This window comes from Buteo buteo, chromosome 21, assembly GCF_964188355.1.
Source record: "Buteo buteo chromosome 21, bButBut1.hap1.1, whole genome shotgun sequence".
In the NCBI taxonomy this organism is placed as follows: Eukaryota; Metazoa; Chordata; class Aves; order Accipitriformes; family Accipitridae; genus Buteo; species Buteo buteo.
The window spans coordinates 18,884,352-18,903,754 of NC_134191.1; the positions used below are offsets into that span (position 1 = coordinate 18,884,352).

Genomic DNA, 19,403 nt, shown 5'->3' on the forward strand with positions numbered 1-19,403 from the left:
TACTCAAGTATGTTAGTAAGAAGGAACACAGTGAATCAAATCAAGTATAGCTAAGCTGTTGCTGTAGCCTAAAAGATAATATACAGCTGGACTTCTACCTAAAATATTTCTAACCATGTGTAAAACACAACCTGGCACTACTGACAGCTTAAGTACTGTAAAACAGTACATACCTCACAGTTCTGAAAAACGCTAAGAACTAGAAACTGTTCTAGAATAGGAGATTGCAGAGTGGCATTTTTTGTTTAAAATAAATTTGCCTGAGTAGAGAAAGTAACATCTTGACTCTGCATGGTACAATAGCTCTTAAAACTTTGTAACTTGAGCATCTAGTATGTGAGAGGCAGCAGGATCCATAGGTATTGCACTTTTTTACTACTGGCTGTCATATTAATCTTTTTCATAGGTACTGGAGGTTATAATATTAAAGCTAGAGGCAGAGAAAAAGACAGGTTGTGCATTTAAAATTTTATTTTACAAATTCAATTCCCTTTGACTTCTTTATCCTTTAAAAAGAACATGTGCTTTTTCTGTAGTGATGGTACGTGACAATGCCTGTGCATGTCTAGGAACTCAACCTAGATGCGAAGAAAGGGAAGAGCTAAGATGCCTATTTCTCTAAGTGACCCTAGTCTTGGGCACTTTTCATTCGTAAAAGGAATTAGTATTTGTAAGGCAAAGAGATTTCTCCAGCTGGGACCATGGTAACCATGGCTGTGTTCCTTTCAAACATTTTCAGACTTATTTTATCCAGTTACCAAATACTTTCCACCACCTTGGTGATTGCCTTAGCAATAAAACACAAAAGCAAAGGCTCTGCTTAAAAGCAGTACAGGCCCCCCTGCCCCCCGGCACTTTAACTTGGCAATTTACAGAACCTGGAGGGCTTTTGGTGCTACAAAAATTAGTAATTGTTTCTCCCTGCTAAGTTTTCACAACTATTTAATGTAATAGCTTATAGCCTATCGCACCATAGCCTTGGCATAGATTTCGTTACCATATTTAGTATGTGACCATACCAAAAAACTTTTGCTATGACAAATTCAAACCAAAACCTTTTTTTTTTTATACTCTTTTGTATACAAAACTTGGTATCCATCCTTCTTTGCATCTATAAAAAGCAACTTTTTAAAGTTTCATTAAGAGAATAAAAACTAAACTAAACAGTTTCTCTTCTGAGAAAGTGATAGCCTGGTTCACATTTTAACATGAAAAATATTACTACAAGCTCTAACGTTTTTTGCAAGTTCACCTCCTTATTCCAGCAAAGGAGATCAATGGATAAATGTAAGCTGGTTCAATCTATCAATGAGATATAAAACAGTCCTTTTCTCTAAGAAAAAGGTTCTGGTCAGAACTTCACGTTTTCTTCAAGAAATTTCAGATGGTGTGCTTTCACACTGTAACTTGCATACTTGTCTCCCATATGCTCCCGCAACTGCAGCTATTTAGAACACACACAAAAAAAAAAAAACCACAAAATTTATTAACATTGAAAAAAGCAGGAACTACCAAAATATTAACAAAAAAAAAATACCAAAGCACTCAAGTGAAAGCAGCATGTGAAGTTTGACAACATAGATGGGAGGGAAGAAAAATGGAAGAGTCTTTGTTGTCCAAAGGCAAGAGAGTTCCAAATCCCACCTGACAATTTAAAATATAAATCAGATCTTCACAGGTTGTGCTTACCCATGCAGTACTTTATTTGTAACCAAGTTTTGAATCAAATGAGCTTGAGATACTGTTCACTCACCTCTGTTAGGAACAGACATTAAACTGTTTCTCACTTTGAACATAAGGGGCACAAGGCAAGTAATTTGAGGCAAAAAATGATGGCTCAAAAGAAATTATTATTGGAGAAACGCTACAGAGTAAATTTGCATCCCTTGCATCTTCTAGAAACTCAGGGACCATGGTACAACTCTAAAGCTCCTATGCTTTCTGAAGAATCTGTGTTTGAACATAGTCTACATTCAGAATCAAACTTTTTTAAGATTGAAAATGACAATATACTTAGGCCTTTGCCTGCCAACGACTACTTTTTGGAATCAAGGTTTGCACTACTGTATCAATATCTAAAAAAAAGGCAGGGAGGGGAGAGGGAGGAGTAAAGACCCTGCTCATTTATCCAGGTTTATAAAGAAATGGAACACTTTTATTATGAAAGACATTTACCTCTCTCTTCACTTCATCGTCTTCTTCCATGATGCTGTATGCCTTTTCAAGAAGTTTCACTCCCAACCCTTGCACCACATCAGATCTCAGGATTTCAACCATTCTCCTAATCTTGTCAGGAACTGATAACATATCTATTAAAAAAACAAACAAACAAAAACCCCAAACCCAATGCAGTCATAATTACTTTCAGTATAGTCAATTTTCATACTCTATGCAGAAGAAGAATACGGGATGACTGTTAGGTATTACCACAGAATTCCAGCTGACCATTTGCATGAAGTAACTGTTATCTGAACTGGCTAGCTATAATGATCAACAAACATGGTGAATCAGAAGCATTCAGATGCTAACTGTTAAAACATTGGTCAGTACAAAGTCAATGCAGATACAGTTTGCACAATTAGGTCCCTGAACTTCATTTCAGGTAGTTCCTGTATACTATATTGCAAATATTATTTGAATGAAAAGTACTATTCTCTAATACTACACCACCACCCAAATATTTTAATAATTTAATCACTTGTACTTGCAGCAAATGTAAAAAAAGTTTAATCACTGTAAAACATTAATGGCATAATTTCTGTCATCTGCCTGTCTCAAGAGTCTTTGAATCTTTTGCTCCCCAGCTGAAGCTGCCAAGAAGAGATAGTCATTTTATAAGGGTAGGCCTCCATTAGGAACAGAACTGAGAATGCTAGCTTGCTCTTTTAATCACTGAAATCACCCACACTCCTTTCATAGGATGGGTCACCTTCTGAAAATAAAATATCTGATCTAAATAGAGTAAGTTTCAGCTTAGAAATGCAGTAGCCCTGTCATCCCAAATGGTACTAAGTAAATAGCTGGAGGATCTCGCTATACAATACTTAAGAGTGAGAAAAACGGACAGAAAAAAAAAAAGAAAACCCACCAAACTGAAATTTGTACCTTCAACACTGTCATACCTGTTTAGAGACAAACTCTTTCAACCTATTTTACTTTAGCTATGCAGAATCAACTTAGAGTAAAATCCAGTGTTCTCCCATTACTTTGCCTATCACCAGTCTAGTTACAAGTAGAATCCCTATCATTTAGAACAATAAGCACATGAAGGTCAGAGACTTCAAAAACCTACACTCAGCTTTTTAACTTGTTGTATAGTAAGTGCAGTCATACCAAATACAATTTTTTCTTGCTTTTTGGAATACATATACATACTTAAGGTCTAAATCAGACCTTAAATATGAAAAGTGATTCAATTCTTGCACCTGTATCTGTAGGAAAAACGAGCTTGCCCAAATTCTGCAATGAGGATGAACTTCTATACTTGTACAAACCTCCACTGTATTTAATGCTTTGTGTACAATTTCAGCTTTATCCGTAATTCACAAAGCTTGACAGCTATCAAATCGTTTGAATGCCTTAAAAAAAACCCTTATTTCAAAATACTCAACTCCAACTGTTCATTTTGGAAGCTTCTAAATATAAGTCACATGGGGAAAAAAAATCATATTGCAGACCAGCTTTCTGTCTTCATTAATAATTACACAGATCGATCGCACATTCCTTTCATTGGCAAGTAAACCACAACCACAGCAGTTTTGCACACAAAATTATTTAGAAGGTTGTCTACTTCTGTAAGCATTGTTGAGACTTGAGAAGAAATAAGAGTGGATTCTGTTGCCCACTAGCAGGTTTTCTTTCGTTATTAGCAGTCAACAATCATTCATTTAAAGCAACAACAGAGCAACAGACCTGAAGAAATCTCTTCCAATTTTAATTCCTCTGATTCATCAGGTGATTTTCCATGCAAAATCAAAGTGTCTCGATATTTTCTATGAAGTTTAAACTCTGGGGCTGGAGTCGAGGTTACACAGTATTCAGCTTTCTCCTTAGAGTCCATTTTCAGTGTCCATGTCATTAGCTGCACCAAGTCATTCATTTCATTCATATTGCTTTTTCTAGTAGAGGAGAAATAAGATTTACTTCAGTCACCATTCATGATGCAATTTTCACCTTGCATTCAGAGGACTTTAAGTTTAGTGAGGTCCTGCTAAGTATTACATGTTAAATTATTTCTTTTGGGGCAGTTTTATCAATAGCAACATTAGCAGTATTTCATCTAACAAAGGCTCAGAGCCCATTCACCTAGCAACAATTCACAATCCTATCAGCTACTGCTACCTGTGTAGCTGCACCTGTGGTAATGCAACAAATAATATTTTTTGAAAAGTTGCTTACACTGACAAAAACAGAAATAAATTCAGCCTCATTCACAGGGCGAAGGAAGCATATCAGCACCTTCTAACTCATGCTTTTAATGCATCCTGACAGTATATGTCCTTTGATGCTGGAATACTGATTTCCTGGGAAGCTACAGTTGACAAAAACCAGAGGTACACAATCACACGTCCCAGAAAGTTCAGCATAGAAAGTTTATAGTCACAGAGAGACAACAATTAAATGGAGTTCGTTTTCTTTATGCATCACATACTTCTTCAACCACTCACTATGTAGTGATGAAGTGTGAAAGCAATTCCTGCCATTTTTTTCCCCACTCCAAGTCAAGGTCCAATATAGCAGTGAAAACTCTTGCACAGTATTGAACAAAATACTTACCTCTCCTTGGAATCGCCATCAGACTTATCTGTAGAGCTTGTGGAAGAGCTTAACTCATCATCAGACAGGCAATGGGTTTCTCTCTTTCTCTAAGTGAAGAGGGAATAAATGACAAAAATTCTAATAGCTGAAAGTAATTTATCAATATGGCATGAATTACACAGAAGAAACACTTTCAACAGCATATTTTTACAGACTCTGCTTGGTAATATTTAAAAGGTGTAACCTTTGGTTTTAAAAACAAGCTAATACACAGGACATCATCAACACACTTTATGAAATGCTTATGTGACTAGCATTACATCTCAGTCATGCAGTTTTAACCACTATAAATGCTTCACCAAGTGCCTCTGTTAAAAACGATTAAATCATATATCTGTGTCGGTTCTTTGCCAACTATATTATAAAGTCATTACCCTTAGCCTGTCTATTGGTCTTTAATACCCATTTAAAAACAGTGTTTAAAACAGTTTTATCAGTTCAATAAGCTCCCAGCATTCCCTAAAATATACACAGATTTTAACCACTTGTGTCTCTACAGGCTTGTGTTCAGTGCATAGCATAATATGCAAAAACATCACTAGCATATGCATGTACAACTAGTGCATACAAACTTCATGTAATCTCAGTTTGTGAATGCAGATGAAGCTTTTGCATTTAGATACCAGTTATAAGCATACACACATAGGTAAAACATGCAAAATACTTTCCATGCAAGTGCTGGGCTGAGGAAAATAGAGCCTACACTTTGAATTTCAGACTAAAATTTCTTCACTGTTACTCTTCTGCATTTATTGGTATTAATAATGTTCCCCTGATGTTGCAGAAGATTGTCAAATCTATGTTTAAAACCTTAAAAAAGACTTTCTAATCAGACAAGGAAGAGAATGTTAAAAAAAACTATTCACTTTTCGTCTAGCAACTATTCCTTATTGCCAGCACATAAATGTATGCACTTAGCATGACTACAGATTAAAAAAATAAAAACGTTCAACCACCACTATCAAAGCAAAATTAGATGTACCAGGCTAAATTAGTTAATAGAAATGTTAATAGAAATCTAGTAACTAAAGGAGAGTTCAGGATAAACTTTTTCCCTTCCAAAATAAAATACGCACTGCAATCTAGAGAGCCCATGTAACAAGCAGTAAGAGTTCCCTAGTTTTTGTCTCTGACAAATGGAGTGAAAACACACAGAGCCTCAAACATTAAACTGATCTTGCCAGACAAAAAAGTGGATTAGAGATCTGTACTCTACCCCAGGACCTACAAAGCAATATTTACAGAGAACTGTGCACTCTTACTGACTGAGAGTTTCTTCCACACATAATTTTTTTTTTTAAATATCATTTTCTTCCCAAATTGTGCCTGCATTTAAAGATTTCAAAAGGAGATGACCCCAGTTTACCTGAGAAATACTGGGATCTGATGAGGACTGAGCAACTTTAACATGATTTTCCGTATGTGATTTTGCTTCAACTACTGCACTATTTGATGTTCGTCCTGCTGGAATCACTGGAAGGATGACATTTTTACAATATTTACAACTTAGCTGCATGTATTTTAAATTAGTTTCATGTTCATGCAAGGAAAAAAAAAAAAATCTATCAACTGGCAGAAGACAGGCAGGTAGGTATTCTGTTAAGAGAAAACACTGAAGCTTCTATCTGAAAGGTGTATATTCTGCGCTTCATGTACATTTCAAAGACAAGTTGTCACCACTAAACACAATTGAACATAACTAAGAAGGAGAAAAATACACACATGTTAACAGAATTTTTTATGTTACACAGAACTAGACCCTTAGCGCATCTTTCTGAAGACAGTAGTGAAGAACTGACAAGAATTTTTAATTTCTTCACAAAGAAGTTATTAGCCTACTTATACATAAAATGTTAACATGCAAACATGAAAGTTACCAGAGGGAAACTTCTCCTCCTGAGACTGTTTTAGCCTCCTTCGTTCTCTTGCTGACAAGGGCCGCTCCTTTAAAAGAAGTTAATTTGATATTAATTAGCAACTGTCATTATGGCTTTTGTTATCTAAGCACCTATAAAGCAAAAAATCCTTTTCAACTGACATGGAAGAGAGAGCTATTAGAGTAGACCTTCTGATCATCTAATAAATGCTTCATTATTTATTACAAAATGGTCTTGGTCAATGAGACTAATATGCACTCTAGAAAAGGAGCTTCTGCCCTCCGTGGTTCAGCAAGGCAGCTTCTCATCCCACACTGACCAGGTGCTTGACAGGACTTCCATTAGATAGGAAGCTACTATACATTCCTTTACACACTATGCATGCACTCGGAGAACAAATTGCTCAGAAGGAATGAGAGACAAAAATAAGCTGACACAGTATTCAGCACTAACCTTTGAAATAGCAACTTGACTGGTTTTGGTGCTATTTACAGATTCAGAGGCTTCAGCACCATGCTGCTCTGCACACCTCTGTGTTGCTTTTCCGTTGGTGTCAGAAGGAAAAGGTAAAGGCCGAGAAGCAACAGTTCTGAACTTGAAAGAGAAGCGAGCAAGAACTTATACCTTTTTTATTAAAAGTTAAAGTACTTTGCAATCTAGAAGACATTCTTGCATGGTAAGGCTCGATGCCAGAGGTTTTGGATCCTACTGTAACCTCTTCACATCTCCCAACCTTATCCCTCCCTCTCCACACCTGTTTGCATCCACTTCCCTTCCCTCCATCCCTACATCTTGTCCCCCCTCCTCCCAGACTATTTTTAAGCCAATGCCTTTGCAACAACTGTCCCCACCCTCAAATAGCAAAACCCAAGAGAGAAACAGGGTATCAATCACCAATAAACCTCTTCTCTATCCTTGTACAGCCAGTGCCTTTCCCCAAAGGAATCTCTCTGCTCAGTGTAGAAGCATTGACAGAAGCCCTATCTTATGTGCATGACAAGACTTTCTTCCTAGAGTTTGCACTCATAAGCTCAGGGCAGCCATTACGCATGTCTGCTCTAAAGTACTAGTAATCTACTACCCACTACAAGTAGCCTTATCCACAACAGTCAGGAAAAGTACTGCTATATATTTTGTAGTCACAAACAGTGAGAAGTCCTGATTGGAATTGCTAGGAAAGACACTACTAGCACAGCAAAGGCAAAGCCCACAGTTCACTCTGTTTCCTTGCCACCGTGTGGCACACCCACCTCACACCTGTGAGGGTTATTGAGATTTTCAAAGATTTACAGACTGCTTCTAAAGGACATCTTGAGTGTTCTGCATTTTGTTACCAATGAAGTTATACAGATACAGATGAAACAAGAACAGCATTAAAAACCCCACCCTTTAAAAAAAAATAGGTCCCATTTTTAAAGAGTAAAAAACACAAGAGTCTGAAAGGAAAGAGGAAAATTATTTTTTTAGTATCTGCACCTTCTCTGAACAGACTTCAGCTAGCTCTCTTTTCTTCTGCCGTCGCTGCCGTGAGAGAGAGGGTTCACTGACGGAGCTATGAGGCTGCAAGTGGGAGGTAATTTTTTCCTGAGCATCTCCCGAAGCTCCATGACAGACATCATCCTAATAAGTAAAAGTATTTTAAAAAAAATGTAGACACGCCATTTCCAGATTTACACATACACACCTTTAAAAAAAAAAAAAAATCAACACAGGCCACTTTACTATTTGGACTGCATCCACCTTAACATATCAGTTATAACCACAATAAACTCTTACTTGATAGACAGTTAGAAAAAAGACCTGCTGTACCAGCATTTTTAAGCTACTAAACCTTCAAAGAAGGACACTTACTTGAATTACAACAGGAACAAACGGTGCTAGCAGCTTTTCAGTAGAATCCAAGCTCTACAATAGATAATGATTTCTCATTAGAAAAGTGTGTATGAAAATCTCATTGTAGACCAAAATGCAATGAAAAGGCAACTACCACCTATTATCCCCCCATCCAAATCAGGACCAACTCAAGATTAGCCAGAACATTTCCATCATCTAGATGCAAGCCTAAAATTACTTCACAGTGCTACCTTTGCAAATCTGAAGCCAAGGCTCCTAACTACTTAAGCATCTCAATAGTTGCATCAGCAGCATCCTACTTTGACAGAAAAACATGTGCAGCAGCTCTCTAAATTTTAAGAGCTGGCCATTTGTTAAATCTATTTCAAAGTCTATTTCAAGTAAGCATAAATGCATTACCAGGTCAGTTTGGTTTTGGTCTTTTGATACAGGCTGCAGGAGTTTCAAAGTGTCGCCATCTTCTTCTATAGCATCTGCAGAAGACTGCTTAGACTCAACATTTTCAGCTTTAAAAGCTTGCTTTGCTCTTTGCTGTAGTCCATCTTCCTTAATTGGTGGGCTACTGGATGTTATTTTAGAACTCCCTGGAACATTTAAATACTTTGCTTTATTATTCTCTGGAATATGCTCACTGCCACACTTCTCGCTTCCATACTTCGTTCTTCCAGATGGTAAGATATCAATATTCACTTCACTAACTGTAGCTAAGGAGTCTCCCAGGTTGTTCAAATCATTATTGCTTGGTTTTCTTTCCAACTCAACAGCTGGTTTCTCTGAGGGACAAAATTTGGTGGCTTTATATTTGATGATGCAATCTTCTTCATTCTGGAATTAAAAGGGAAACAAAAAAATTAATTACCTTTTGGGTATTATGCACATATTAAAGAATACTCTAAGCACCAAAGGAAAACCATTAACATACCAGAGTACATAAACTGCAAGGAAATTATGATCAAGTACAGATTAAGATCCTCAAAAAAGCTGCAATCCACATTTTTAGAGAGATACACACTGTATTTGCAAATCACCTATTTCAGGCATTGGTTTATAAACATGCAGTACACCTACTTTTCACCAGGACCATGAAAGAAAAGTTGTACTCCCTTGGCTCTTCCACAAGGGAGAAGCCAACAAGTACCAACAGTTTTTAAGATGTACACCACCATGTACATTCAGTATTTCAGCATTGAAAGCTTAAACCCAGAACAGCAGACTCATTACAGAAAATAAAAAAACATGCACAAGATTAACCATTACAAAAGATTTGTTCTAACCATTGGAAAGAATTCCAACAATAAACAATGTTTGGTTGTAACTATAATTAGTTTTTTTCCAGTCAAAAACATGTATTTAAAAAATGATTACCACTCGCCATCATATTTTTGAAAAAATATTTGACCTCAAATACTCCACAAGTAACTCAGTGACCCACATATGAAAAACCAGATGTTCTTTAGTTAACATCTTATAATTAAGACATTGCAATTAGCTTTACTGATCTACAGCTCCTTATTTACTTCCACTCTTGCCTAAACAAAATTCCTTCCTTAATACGAATTTTATGCATTGCTAGGAATCAGATCTATATTCTCACGAATGCTCAAGGCACTTCTTATAAAGCTGGTTTTCTTCTCTAGAAAAAGCAAGTGGGTTTTGTTTTGTTTTTTCTTAAAGAAAAAAAATATATATCTCTTACAACTTTGTATTTCTTGGCTTGCTCAGAGGAGTGGTTTTGGTGTGTAACATTCCTGATATGAGATTCATTCTTTACTGAGACCACAGAACAAGGATCTTTAGGTTTAGAATTCACTGTTTTCCTATTACTTCTGGTAGCTTTCCTGTAAAGAAAATAAAAGTTGCTCATTCAATCACGATCAACAAGACCTTAAGATATTTCTTTAGATTATACTAATTAAAAAAATCCACTCCAAAAAACAGCTTACAGAGAGTATAAGATACCGGGCTTTTTCAACAGACTGTGCACAACATACTCATTTTCATCTCGATAAAAAGGAGCTTAAAAACACCATTCAGACTCTGCCAGCAATGTACACTTGTTCTGCATAACACCAACATCAGTCCTATCTGGAAGCAGTAAATAATTGACTGAACCTGACAAATAAAAATAACTATATCAGTGAATATCAAAAGGAACTTGGTATTACAACTCTCAGCTGATAAATGCCTTAAAGAACCATACGGAAAGATGTCTATTTCCTTTCACTTCCTTGAAAATACTGGTGCTACTTTTTTTTTTTTTTTAACTCTCTGAATAAGCTGTGCAATCCTAACTTTCGCAGTTTTATCCTGCATTTGCAGAAAAAACTAGTTTCCATTCTAATTCCCTCCTATTTCTCAAAGAATCTAAACAAAGTCATGTTCATATGCTTTGTAACTGCACATAACTAATTTTATCCTGCTACAAAAAATAGGAAAAGTTGTAAAACAGAGACCACAGTAACATGAATATTTTGCACAGAATCACTCAAATGAAAATATCTTACGCCTTCGTGGCTTCCAAAAACAAAGAAATTTGGTGCTTGATATATGGCTGTCGTAATATGCTTTTCACACTAGGTCTTTCCTCAGGTTTTTTACTGAGCATAGTTCGTATTATTTCGACCAACTGGGGGCTGTAATCCTTTGGCATGGGTGGCAACTGTAAAAGGAAAAGGAAGTCTGATATTATTTAACAGATTTGTCAATAGGGGCTACTGCTAGATTATTTATGCATGACAGTTATATTCAGCTACGTACTCTGCATAAAAAAATAGTCCCATTGTTCATATGCTGAAAGTTACCCAAGTGCTTAACATCAAACAGAATATAGAAATTCTAAGTGTTTTGTCTAAGAACTGTTTGTAATTTTTTATTAATATCAGCAGTTAAAGTTCTGTGGATAGGCTTAAAAATTTATATAAAATAAATCCATATTAACTTCATTATATGCCAAAGCAAGACAGATACTTAAATAAGCTAGTCTTACCTAACAGGAAAACGGCATCACATGAATAGTGATGTAATTTTTTGCACAATGCTTAAAGCAGAAACAAATTAAGAAAGTAAGTCATCTCAGAACTTTGAAAATTAATCAATATACTGGTTACACAAAAGGGTAACAAGAAACCCTAGCTATATCTAAAAACAAGTAACTCCCTGGGTCTGATATTACATCATATACTATCATGAAATACCAGTCTTACAACAGACATGATGATGCATGTAACATGCAAAATATTTTCAACTCCATGCAGTATTTCTGACTGGAAAAGATAATCTCAAGTTCTAGATGGAAAATCCAAGCACAGATAAAAAAAATTTAAACATTTTTACCTTTCCTTCAATAATTCGATAAACCAAAGAGTTCATGTCTTTAGCATTAAAGGCATGTTTCAGTGTAGCCATTTCATAAACGCAGCAGCCTAATGCCCAAACATCAGACTGAAAAAAAAGGGGAAAAAAAAAGTTTTGGGAACTTTTTATTAATTGTAGAAGTTTTATCTCCAGATTTAGTCACCTGCTTTCAAAGAGGCCTTTAATGACAGTAAACTAATTAAGACCACTCTATTGCACACTTTTGGCTTCAGTCACACTCTTTTATTTTTAATTTTGATCAACTGAATTATTTTCTTCCAAATATCACCAGATTTTTCCAAAAAGAAGTGTAAAAAGTTGCTGCTTCTAGGAGGTTTTGTTTGGGTGGGGGTTTTTTTTAGGTACAATATCAGTTCTAACTGGCAAATGAAAATCTTTTGATTTTTCATTGAAAGAACAGTTTTCCCTCAGCTCTTGCTCATTGTAGACAGTCATATTTATGGTGCGTGTGGTTTGCAGAAAGAGCTGAGCAGGTATACAGGAGCACGTTTGCTTTATTTTGTTTTATTTTAAATTCACAGCAACTCTGCTTATTTCTCTACTTTTTTTTTTAATGCTCCTGTTGTGTCTAATACAGACTTTTGAGTATAAAGCTTCCTGCCTGTTATATAATAAATTTAGAAAATGCAGCTATCTAACACAGACTGATATTTTTGTTTACACTGGCATAGTGTGATAGGTACATGCAGCCTGCTGAACACCTTGGCTGGGATAAATTATCACATACTATGAATTCCCACTTACTGCAGCAAACACAGTTCCAGAAATTAAGGTTCCTGCAAATCTCTTCCCTATTTTTTGGTTTGGTCTTCAGGGTCGTTAAAAAGAGTTGGAAGCAATACGAAATTAAAAACAATAGATAAGATTGTAATGTTCTCAAACAAACAAAATAAGTTGTCTAATGAAATAGAAACGACATTTGCATTAACATACTCTACCTTGTAGTTGTAGGGTTTGTTAGAAAAGAGTTCAGGGCTCATGTAGTATGGTGTGCCTATGAGAGTGCTGGCCATGTCATATTGGTTTTCCAACACTCTGGCTATTCCCAGGTCACCCACTTTGATTATATTTGTTCGCGTCAGAAAAACATTTTGAGTTTTAAGATCTCTGTGCAGAATGTGCTTTTCATGTAAATACTGGGGGGAAAAAAAGATATAAATAGAGTTAAGTAACTCCTAATTGGTTTTTCTACACTGAAAAGTAAAGTCACATTACACAAGTCAAAGAGGAAAAATACAAATGCAGAAAAGACACATACATCACTATCAAAGTCAGGAGTGCTCCTGCTAAAGACAGTATTAGTGAATTAACATTAAGAATGACTGATATAGGCAGGGACCCAAAACTTGGCACTGCTTTACTGAAATCTCCCTGTGTGGCTCTAACAAGCCAGCACAAAAGAGGAAATAAAAATCTAAAGTTAAGGCTCAGACGTTAACTCACTTTCTGCTGCCTCCATTTCTTGACAATTATTTCTCAGTCTTAAGTATAAAATATCAGTGGAAAATACAATGTGAGCTTTGTGTAAAGAGGGAAGAAAATTAGTCTTATAATAAACAAGAACAGGCAGTACTGTAGACTTGGCGTATGTCTGATCAAAACAGACAATTTTAAGATAGAATCTTCTGTCCAATTTCTTATTTCTTAGTGTTAACATTTTTATCTGGTCTTTATTACTGTAACAATTGTCTTTAAAGTTTGATAACCTCCAGTTACGATACTTCAATAGAGTGAGTTAAGATTTAATAGAAGTGAGGAATTAATAGTCTAAATTTACCATTGAAAAACACCAGCAAAACTACAGAACACAAAATGCTTCTGAAATAATCTTTTCTTTTTTTTTTTTTAAACTACACTTTGTAAATTTAATCTAAAATTTCAAACCAGAGAAGCGTTTCAGACTAGAATTGCAAACACCCTGGAGGTTACCACTGTCTACTGTGATACAGAGGCGTAGACATAAAATATCACAGCAATTTCTTACCTAAAATAGTTAATTTGACTGCAATGACCTGTGAACATTTTTAATGTACTAATAACCACTGTATTTAGATGCCAACCCAGCCAAACTGGAATTCAAAGTCTGCAGCCTAACTGTGGAATTTTTAAATGCAGAAAGAGCCAAATTATACCTGAAGGTGACAAAGGTATACTTTATTTTACCTGCAGTGCCATGGCAATCTGGACAAACCACTCCACCACCTGATTCTCAGGCAAAAGTTTGCCCTTCTGCTCTTTAAGTTTGTGATACAGATCTCCTCCCTCGCAGAATCCCATAACAATATATAATAGGCCATCCTCCCCCTGCCAGGACTCTCTGTAGGTGACTATGTTCGGGTGTTTCAGCTGGGATAACAACTGTGCCTCTTGTTCTGCTGCTTTCCTCTCCCGGTTGGAAGCATTTTTAAGGTTTAACTTTTTGATGACATACTGTAAAAGAAATTGCAAGGTATATCATGAGAGATGAAGTAACTACGCGGAAGCCCTAGGGAATTCCCCAAATCTAAAGGAAATACAGTATTTGAAATCTCCACATGTTATTCTATACGGAGACTGCAATTTGTCTAGCAGTTACATATCATTTCTACCATTACACCATAAAAATGGAACAGGTGTGGCTATTCTATTCATCTCCCCGAATAAAACTCTGCACAGGAATTTTGTGGTGTTTTGCTTTCTTTTGACTGATGTTCACTTTTTCTTTTCCCCCCACTCTCACTTTAAATGTGTTTCTATCATTTGTGTCCTAAGCCTGAAATACCTGTTTGTGCATCACAGTTACTCTCAAAATGGGCCATTTCAATAGTAACTTAAAAAATATAACAACATTAGGGAAAGTATGCAGTCATATGCAAAAAAATTATAATGGCTGCTTAGGATAAAATTCATCTGGTTAGACTTATTTTGCTCTTCTCTGCTAGAAAACCAAACCCAACTCCTTTCATTTAATTTTAAGGAAAGGTGGACTTTTCTTCACTTCTTCAGAAATGAAACATATGTTCTTTGTAAAAAAAGAGAAACTCAAGAAATAACATCTCACAAATTTGGCGAACATAGATCATACATTTGAAGACCAAAAAAGTTGTTAAAATCTCAGTTTCAAGGCTTAGATTACAAATTCCCCATTGTCATATTCACAAGAAATACTTAACAGACCCGAATTTCTGAATGCACAAAATAATGCTGAGCTTTTCAAGTCTGTTCTTTTCTTAAAAAACTTGTACCTGGCAGAAGACCTCCAAGGCAGAATTGACTTGGGATTAATTGCTTTGTACAAAAAGTCTAGAGAACAGTGAAGCATGGGAAAATGGGAAAAACGTCTCTATCGGGAAAAGAAATGTAGCAAGTAGAGATGCAGTTGGAGGGCAGGTACAGTTAAGGGCACACTGAAAAAATACTTTCTCAAAAACCTGAACACAGATGTAATTTACATTTTTTAAAACCTGACCTAAAACTATCTGTTGCATTTATGAGTTTCTGCATATGCAGGCTTAAACTTATTCAAGAAGAAATGAACTACTACAGGGAAGTAGAGACTCTTGGTCTTGCTAAAAGAGCCAAAAGGTCTTATGCTCATTGCTAAATTTCTTTTATTCTGCATTGAGTTTAGAATTTTTTAAAACTAGATATGAAAGCTGTTATTTACTTCCTTAATATGTACTACATCAAATGTATTTCTAAGGAATTTCAGGTTTTCGCAAAAATATACTTGAAGCCAAAGATGAGACAATAAAATCCATAGCACACATTCATGATACATGTAGGGGTCGGCGTTCGGAAGATCTCGCGTTGTCATGGAAAGTTAGAGGGTTAGTCGCAGCCTTGTGATGTACCTGTAACCCCACCTCCCCTTGTTAGTATAAAAGGAATTAACTGCGCAATAAAAGGTGGAAGTTGGCGCTCACACTGCGTGTGTTATCTGTCTCTTTCCCTGGTCCGGGCCGACCAGTGATCTAAGCGTGGCACCTTGATATGTAGCAAATGCTACACATACACAGCACCAATATTTAGGTCTGACCTGGCCCCCTTCCTGATGTAAATTTTGTGGTAATCACTTTTAGTGCATCAGCTTTCCACAGAACAATCATGCCATGGTATATACCTGACTCCACTCTTACCCGAGAGCTCTTAAATCAAAATATCTTTAAAAAAAATTATTTACTCAATTTCAGTGTCCTCAGCAATTGCTTATGGTGTCTACTTCCCAGGCTGGCCCTATTAATTTAGTCCACCACATTTAATTAGTGTTGAGGAAGACTGCCCCCTATATACCAAGGGAACCAATTAGGCAGAAATCAACAGTACCTCCTGATTTTGTGTTTCAGAAGTCTGCTGGATATTAGACAAGCTACTCAATTCTTATAACCTGTGACGATGCACAGCTCCCAAGAGGAATATAAGAAAACTAATTGTGTACAGCATCATCTAGCTTTAAAGTAAAATAGAAATGCTGTAACTACTGTGTTCTGTGTCACAAATCAACTGCAACTGTATCTTCGGGCATGGAAACCCAAAGCTTCTAGCTTCATATCAGCATCTATCTTTAGATGATATACAACCAAAATGCAAAAAGCATGCACACAACCTAACTTTAAACATGGCATTGGTTATATTTGCCTTAATGAGCATGTTATCCTGGCAAGATTCCCATGAAGTCTATTGAGATGCTCTTCTGCCTTATTTGATACCAAATCGTGTACAAATTGGGTTTGGGTTTTTTTTGTTTGTTTTAAACATTTGGAGCCACTTGGCCTTCTCCACGAAAAAAAAACCCACACCATTCAGTTAACAGCAAATATGCTTAAATAAAATATAATTTCTTTCACAGAACATGTAGCACTATGCCAAAGTCACAACAAAAAATTTCAATCATCCTGCTACAGAAGAAAGTTTATAAAAGTTGGCAAAAGATAAGACACAGTAAAACACATCAAATATTTAAGATAAAATAACAACGATAAGGAAGCAAGGCTCTTGCCAATGTTAATAATCAGCAGCATGACAAAAAGGTGAAAGCCAAGGACCTGTATACGGTTGAAAGTCACCTCAATGCACTGTTTACTTTTAAGGATGATGAGGTTAGCAACTCTGTGGACATTGGACTATGCACTGTGGTGACTGGCCCAGAGCGAACAAGTGCTGCCATTGCTGCTACCCAACCCACAGGTCATAGGGATTCGCCTTTGGATTCCAGCCTCTTCCCTGCCTTTGTCCGGAAAGGACGTGCCCTCTGATCACCACCAGGCACAAACGCTTCTCCCATCATCTCTAGTCAAATCCTGGGCATAAGGCTCACACCCAAGGTTTCTGCAGTACTTCTCTGTGGATGTTCTCCATGCCCATTTCTTTATCCTCTTGTATTTTCTATCAAACACATCTGCTTTGGCCAGGCAAGACAGATTATTTCAAATTTCCAACAAAAAGGCAAAGAAAAAAATGCTTGCATTTCAAATCTGACATAACTTTGCCTGGTTCTGCTGCAGTCGACACAGCAAACACAACTCCAGCAGAGTTGGTGACAGCAAAACCACACCAGAAGCCCTTTTTTTCCATCCTTGCTATCTTTTTTATCCCCACCACATGTGCATGTCCTGAAGAGACTACACAAGCAGTAACAAGCCAACAGCAACCTTTTCTGTGTCACGCAAAAAAAAGCGGGCTGTATTTTCCTGTCACCCAAAGGACTACCAAAACTAGGTTTTCCTCCCCAAAACAAGACATTATACATTTAACAAAACCCCAATAAGCAATTTTATTCAAATGGAAAAAAAAAAAAAGTGAGGATTTTGGGGGTTTGGTTTGGGTTTTTTTGAGATTAAAAGGGGCGGGGGGGGGGGGGGGAAGAGTCTTCTCCACACCTTTAAAAAAAGTCTTCATAGACAAGGGAGGAAAACAGGAACACCTCAACGGGCAAGCCCAGCTCATGTGGGTGCGGTCGCACCTCAACACCAGGCCTCGGGCACAGCTGCACCCTGACACCAGGCCACAGCCCTGGCCGTGCCCGGGGCGGTCGTCAGGGCCACACACCAAGGCCGGGCCACAGGTCGCACCCCCCAACCAGGCCACGGCCCCAGCGGCACCCCCAGACCAGGCCACGGCCGTTCCCCTCACACCGAGCCTCGGCCGCAGCCGTGCCCCCCTGCGACTAACCCTTCGCTACCTGCTTGCTGTCCTGCTGGTGCCGCACGAGGCTCACCTCCCCGTAGCTGCCCTTCCCCACGGCTCGGAGGAAGCAGTAGGCAGTCAGGGGCATCCTCCCGCCGCCCGGGCCCGGTCAGTGCCTGGCGGCCGGCGCCTCCGGTGCCCGCCCGCCCGGCAGCGCGGCCGCCGCTGCCATAGAGATCCCTAGGGCCCCCCACAGCCATAGAGAGTACGCCGTAGCGGCGGGCAGAGCGGACCGCCGCACGTCTCTATGGGGCGAGCGCTTCGCGGCGCTGCGGCGGCCATTTTGGAAGCGGGTGAGGCGGCCATGTTAAGAGTGGGCAGGGAACTTGAGGGAGAGGTGAGGCAGGCGGCAACCAGTCGTGGTGAAGCTGGCTTTCCCTCTTGTTACGGTCCGAGAAGCAAAGCTGTCCCGTCAAAAGCAGTGTCTGACGAGGGTCTTTGGCGTGCTGCTCCATGAGACCTGTGTGCTGAGCCTTGGGGAATAGTGGGGACAGGGACACGGTGACAGCCTTGTGGGCAGCTGTGCCACAACGCCCCAACAGCCCCGCAACGGGCCCCACTGCCCTGCTGTGCACCCTGGGGCATGAGGTGGCCAGGGAGGCCTGGCAGAGCACAGCTGCTCTACAGAGCCATCCTCTCAGCTTTGGATGGGCCAGAGAATTGGTTTAAAAAGCTCCAGACTGGTTTAAAAGGACCTCCTGGACCTGTCCTGTGTCCCTTGCACAGCTCCGCATCTCAGAAAGCTGACTGCAGGAAAAACAGAAAATACCCCAAATTCTGTGAACTTGAATACTTTATTACCACTGAACATTTAACTCCCAGACCTCAAAGTTTGTGTTTCATACAACCGAGGAGATGAAACCAGTTGAAAAGTTTAAGAGAGAATTAACGCTGTCAAGATAACAAATAAAGAAAATGGGCCTTGCAGCAGCAGGCTGAATGGGTATTGATTGTGCAAGATGCAAGACCCTGGGAGCTTGGACCTGGGTTTCAGCCATGACAATGAATAGGAAAGCATGTAATACGAAGTTTCTGGACTAGTCAGGACACATGTCAAATAATGATACCTAAACTGGGTACCTGAGTGATATGCAGGATTACAGGAGGTAGTTTCTGAAGAGGAGCATAAATGGGTTTAAGAGACTGCAAGCTCTGTTATGGCTGTAATAAATTTGAGCCAGGAACAGCCTTTAAGAAGGTATCAGAAAGATGACGGATTTTGTTTGGAAAAGAGGTGAGTCTGGAGCAGAGGTCAATCTCATTTGCTGGTACAGAAACAGCTGTTGAATTTCTATTTGGAGATATTACATAGAA

General features: G+C 38.2%; 1 protein-coding gene across 4 annotated transcripts; it reads right to left on the reverse strand.

Annotated features, from left to right (window-relative positions):
• Positions 1–448: 448 nt before the first annotated feature.
• On the reverse strand, positions 449–18,348 carry NEK4 (NIMA related kinase 4). 4 transcript variants are annotated; one of them, XM_075053274.1, is made up of 16 exons: positions 18,121–18,347; positions 14,088–14,354; positions 12,863–13,060; positions 11,883–11,990; positions 11,054–11,208; positions 10,246–10,387; positions 8,949–9,374; positions 8,547–8,600; positions 8,172–8,315; positions 7,149–7,289; positions 6,696–6,762; positions 6,185–6,291; positions 4,777–4,865; positions 3,913–4,118; positions 2,176–2,309; positions 449–1,444 (listed from the first exon to the last, which is right to left on the reverse strand). In XM_075053274.1, exons 1-16 carry the CDS (start codon positions 18,175–18,177, stop codon positions 1,352–1,354), a joined length of 2,388 nt encoding a protein of 795 aa, XP_074909375.1. In that variant the 5' UTR covers positions 18,178–18,347; the 3' UTR covers positions 449–1,351. The 4 variants fall into 4 exon arrangements, with proteins under 4 accessions (XP_074909375.1, XP_074909374.1, XP_074909376.1 ...); XM_075053273.1 differs by having other exon boundaries at positions 18,085–18,347; XM_075053275.1 differs by lacking the exon at positions 11,883–11,990 and having other exon boundaries at positions 18,085–18,348.
• Positions 18,349–19,403: the final 1,055 nt, after the last annotated feature.

Excerpts from the sequence above, each read along its gene's own strand:
- NEK4 (XM_075053273.1), bottom strand. The coding sequence starts at position 18,177 with ATGCCCCTGACTGCCTACTGCTTCCTCCGAGCCGTGGGGAAGGGCAGC. Across the intron at positions 9,375-10,245 it reads AAGCCAAGAAATACAAAGTT|AATGAAGAAGATTGCATCAT; the intron begins GTAAGAGATATA and ends TTTTAATTCCAG. Across the intron at positions 8,601-8,948 it reads ACCAAAACCAAACTGACCTG|AGCTTGGATTCTACTGAAAA; the intron begins GTAATGCATTTA and ends TATCTATTGTAG.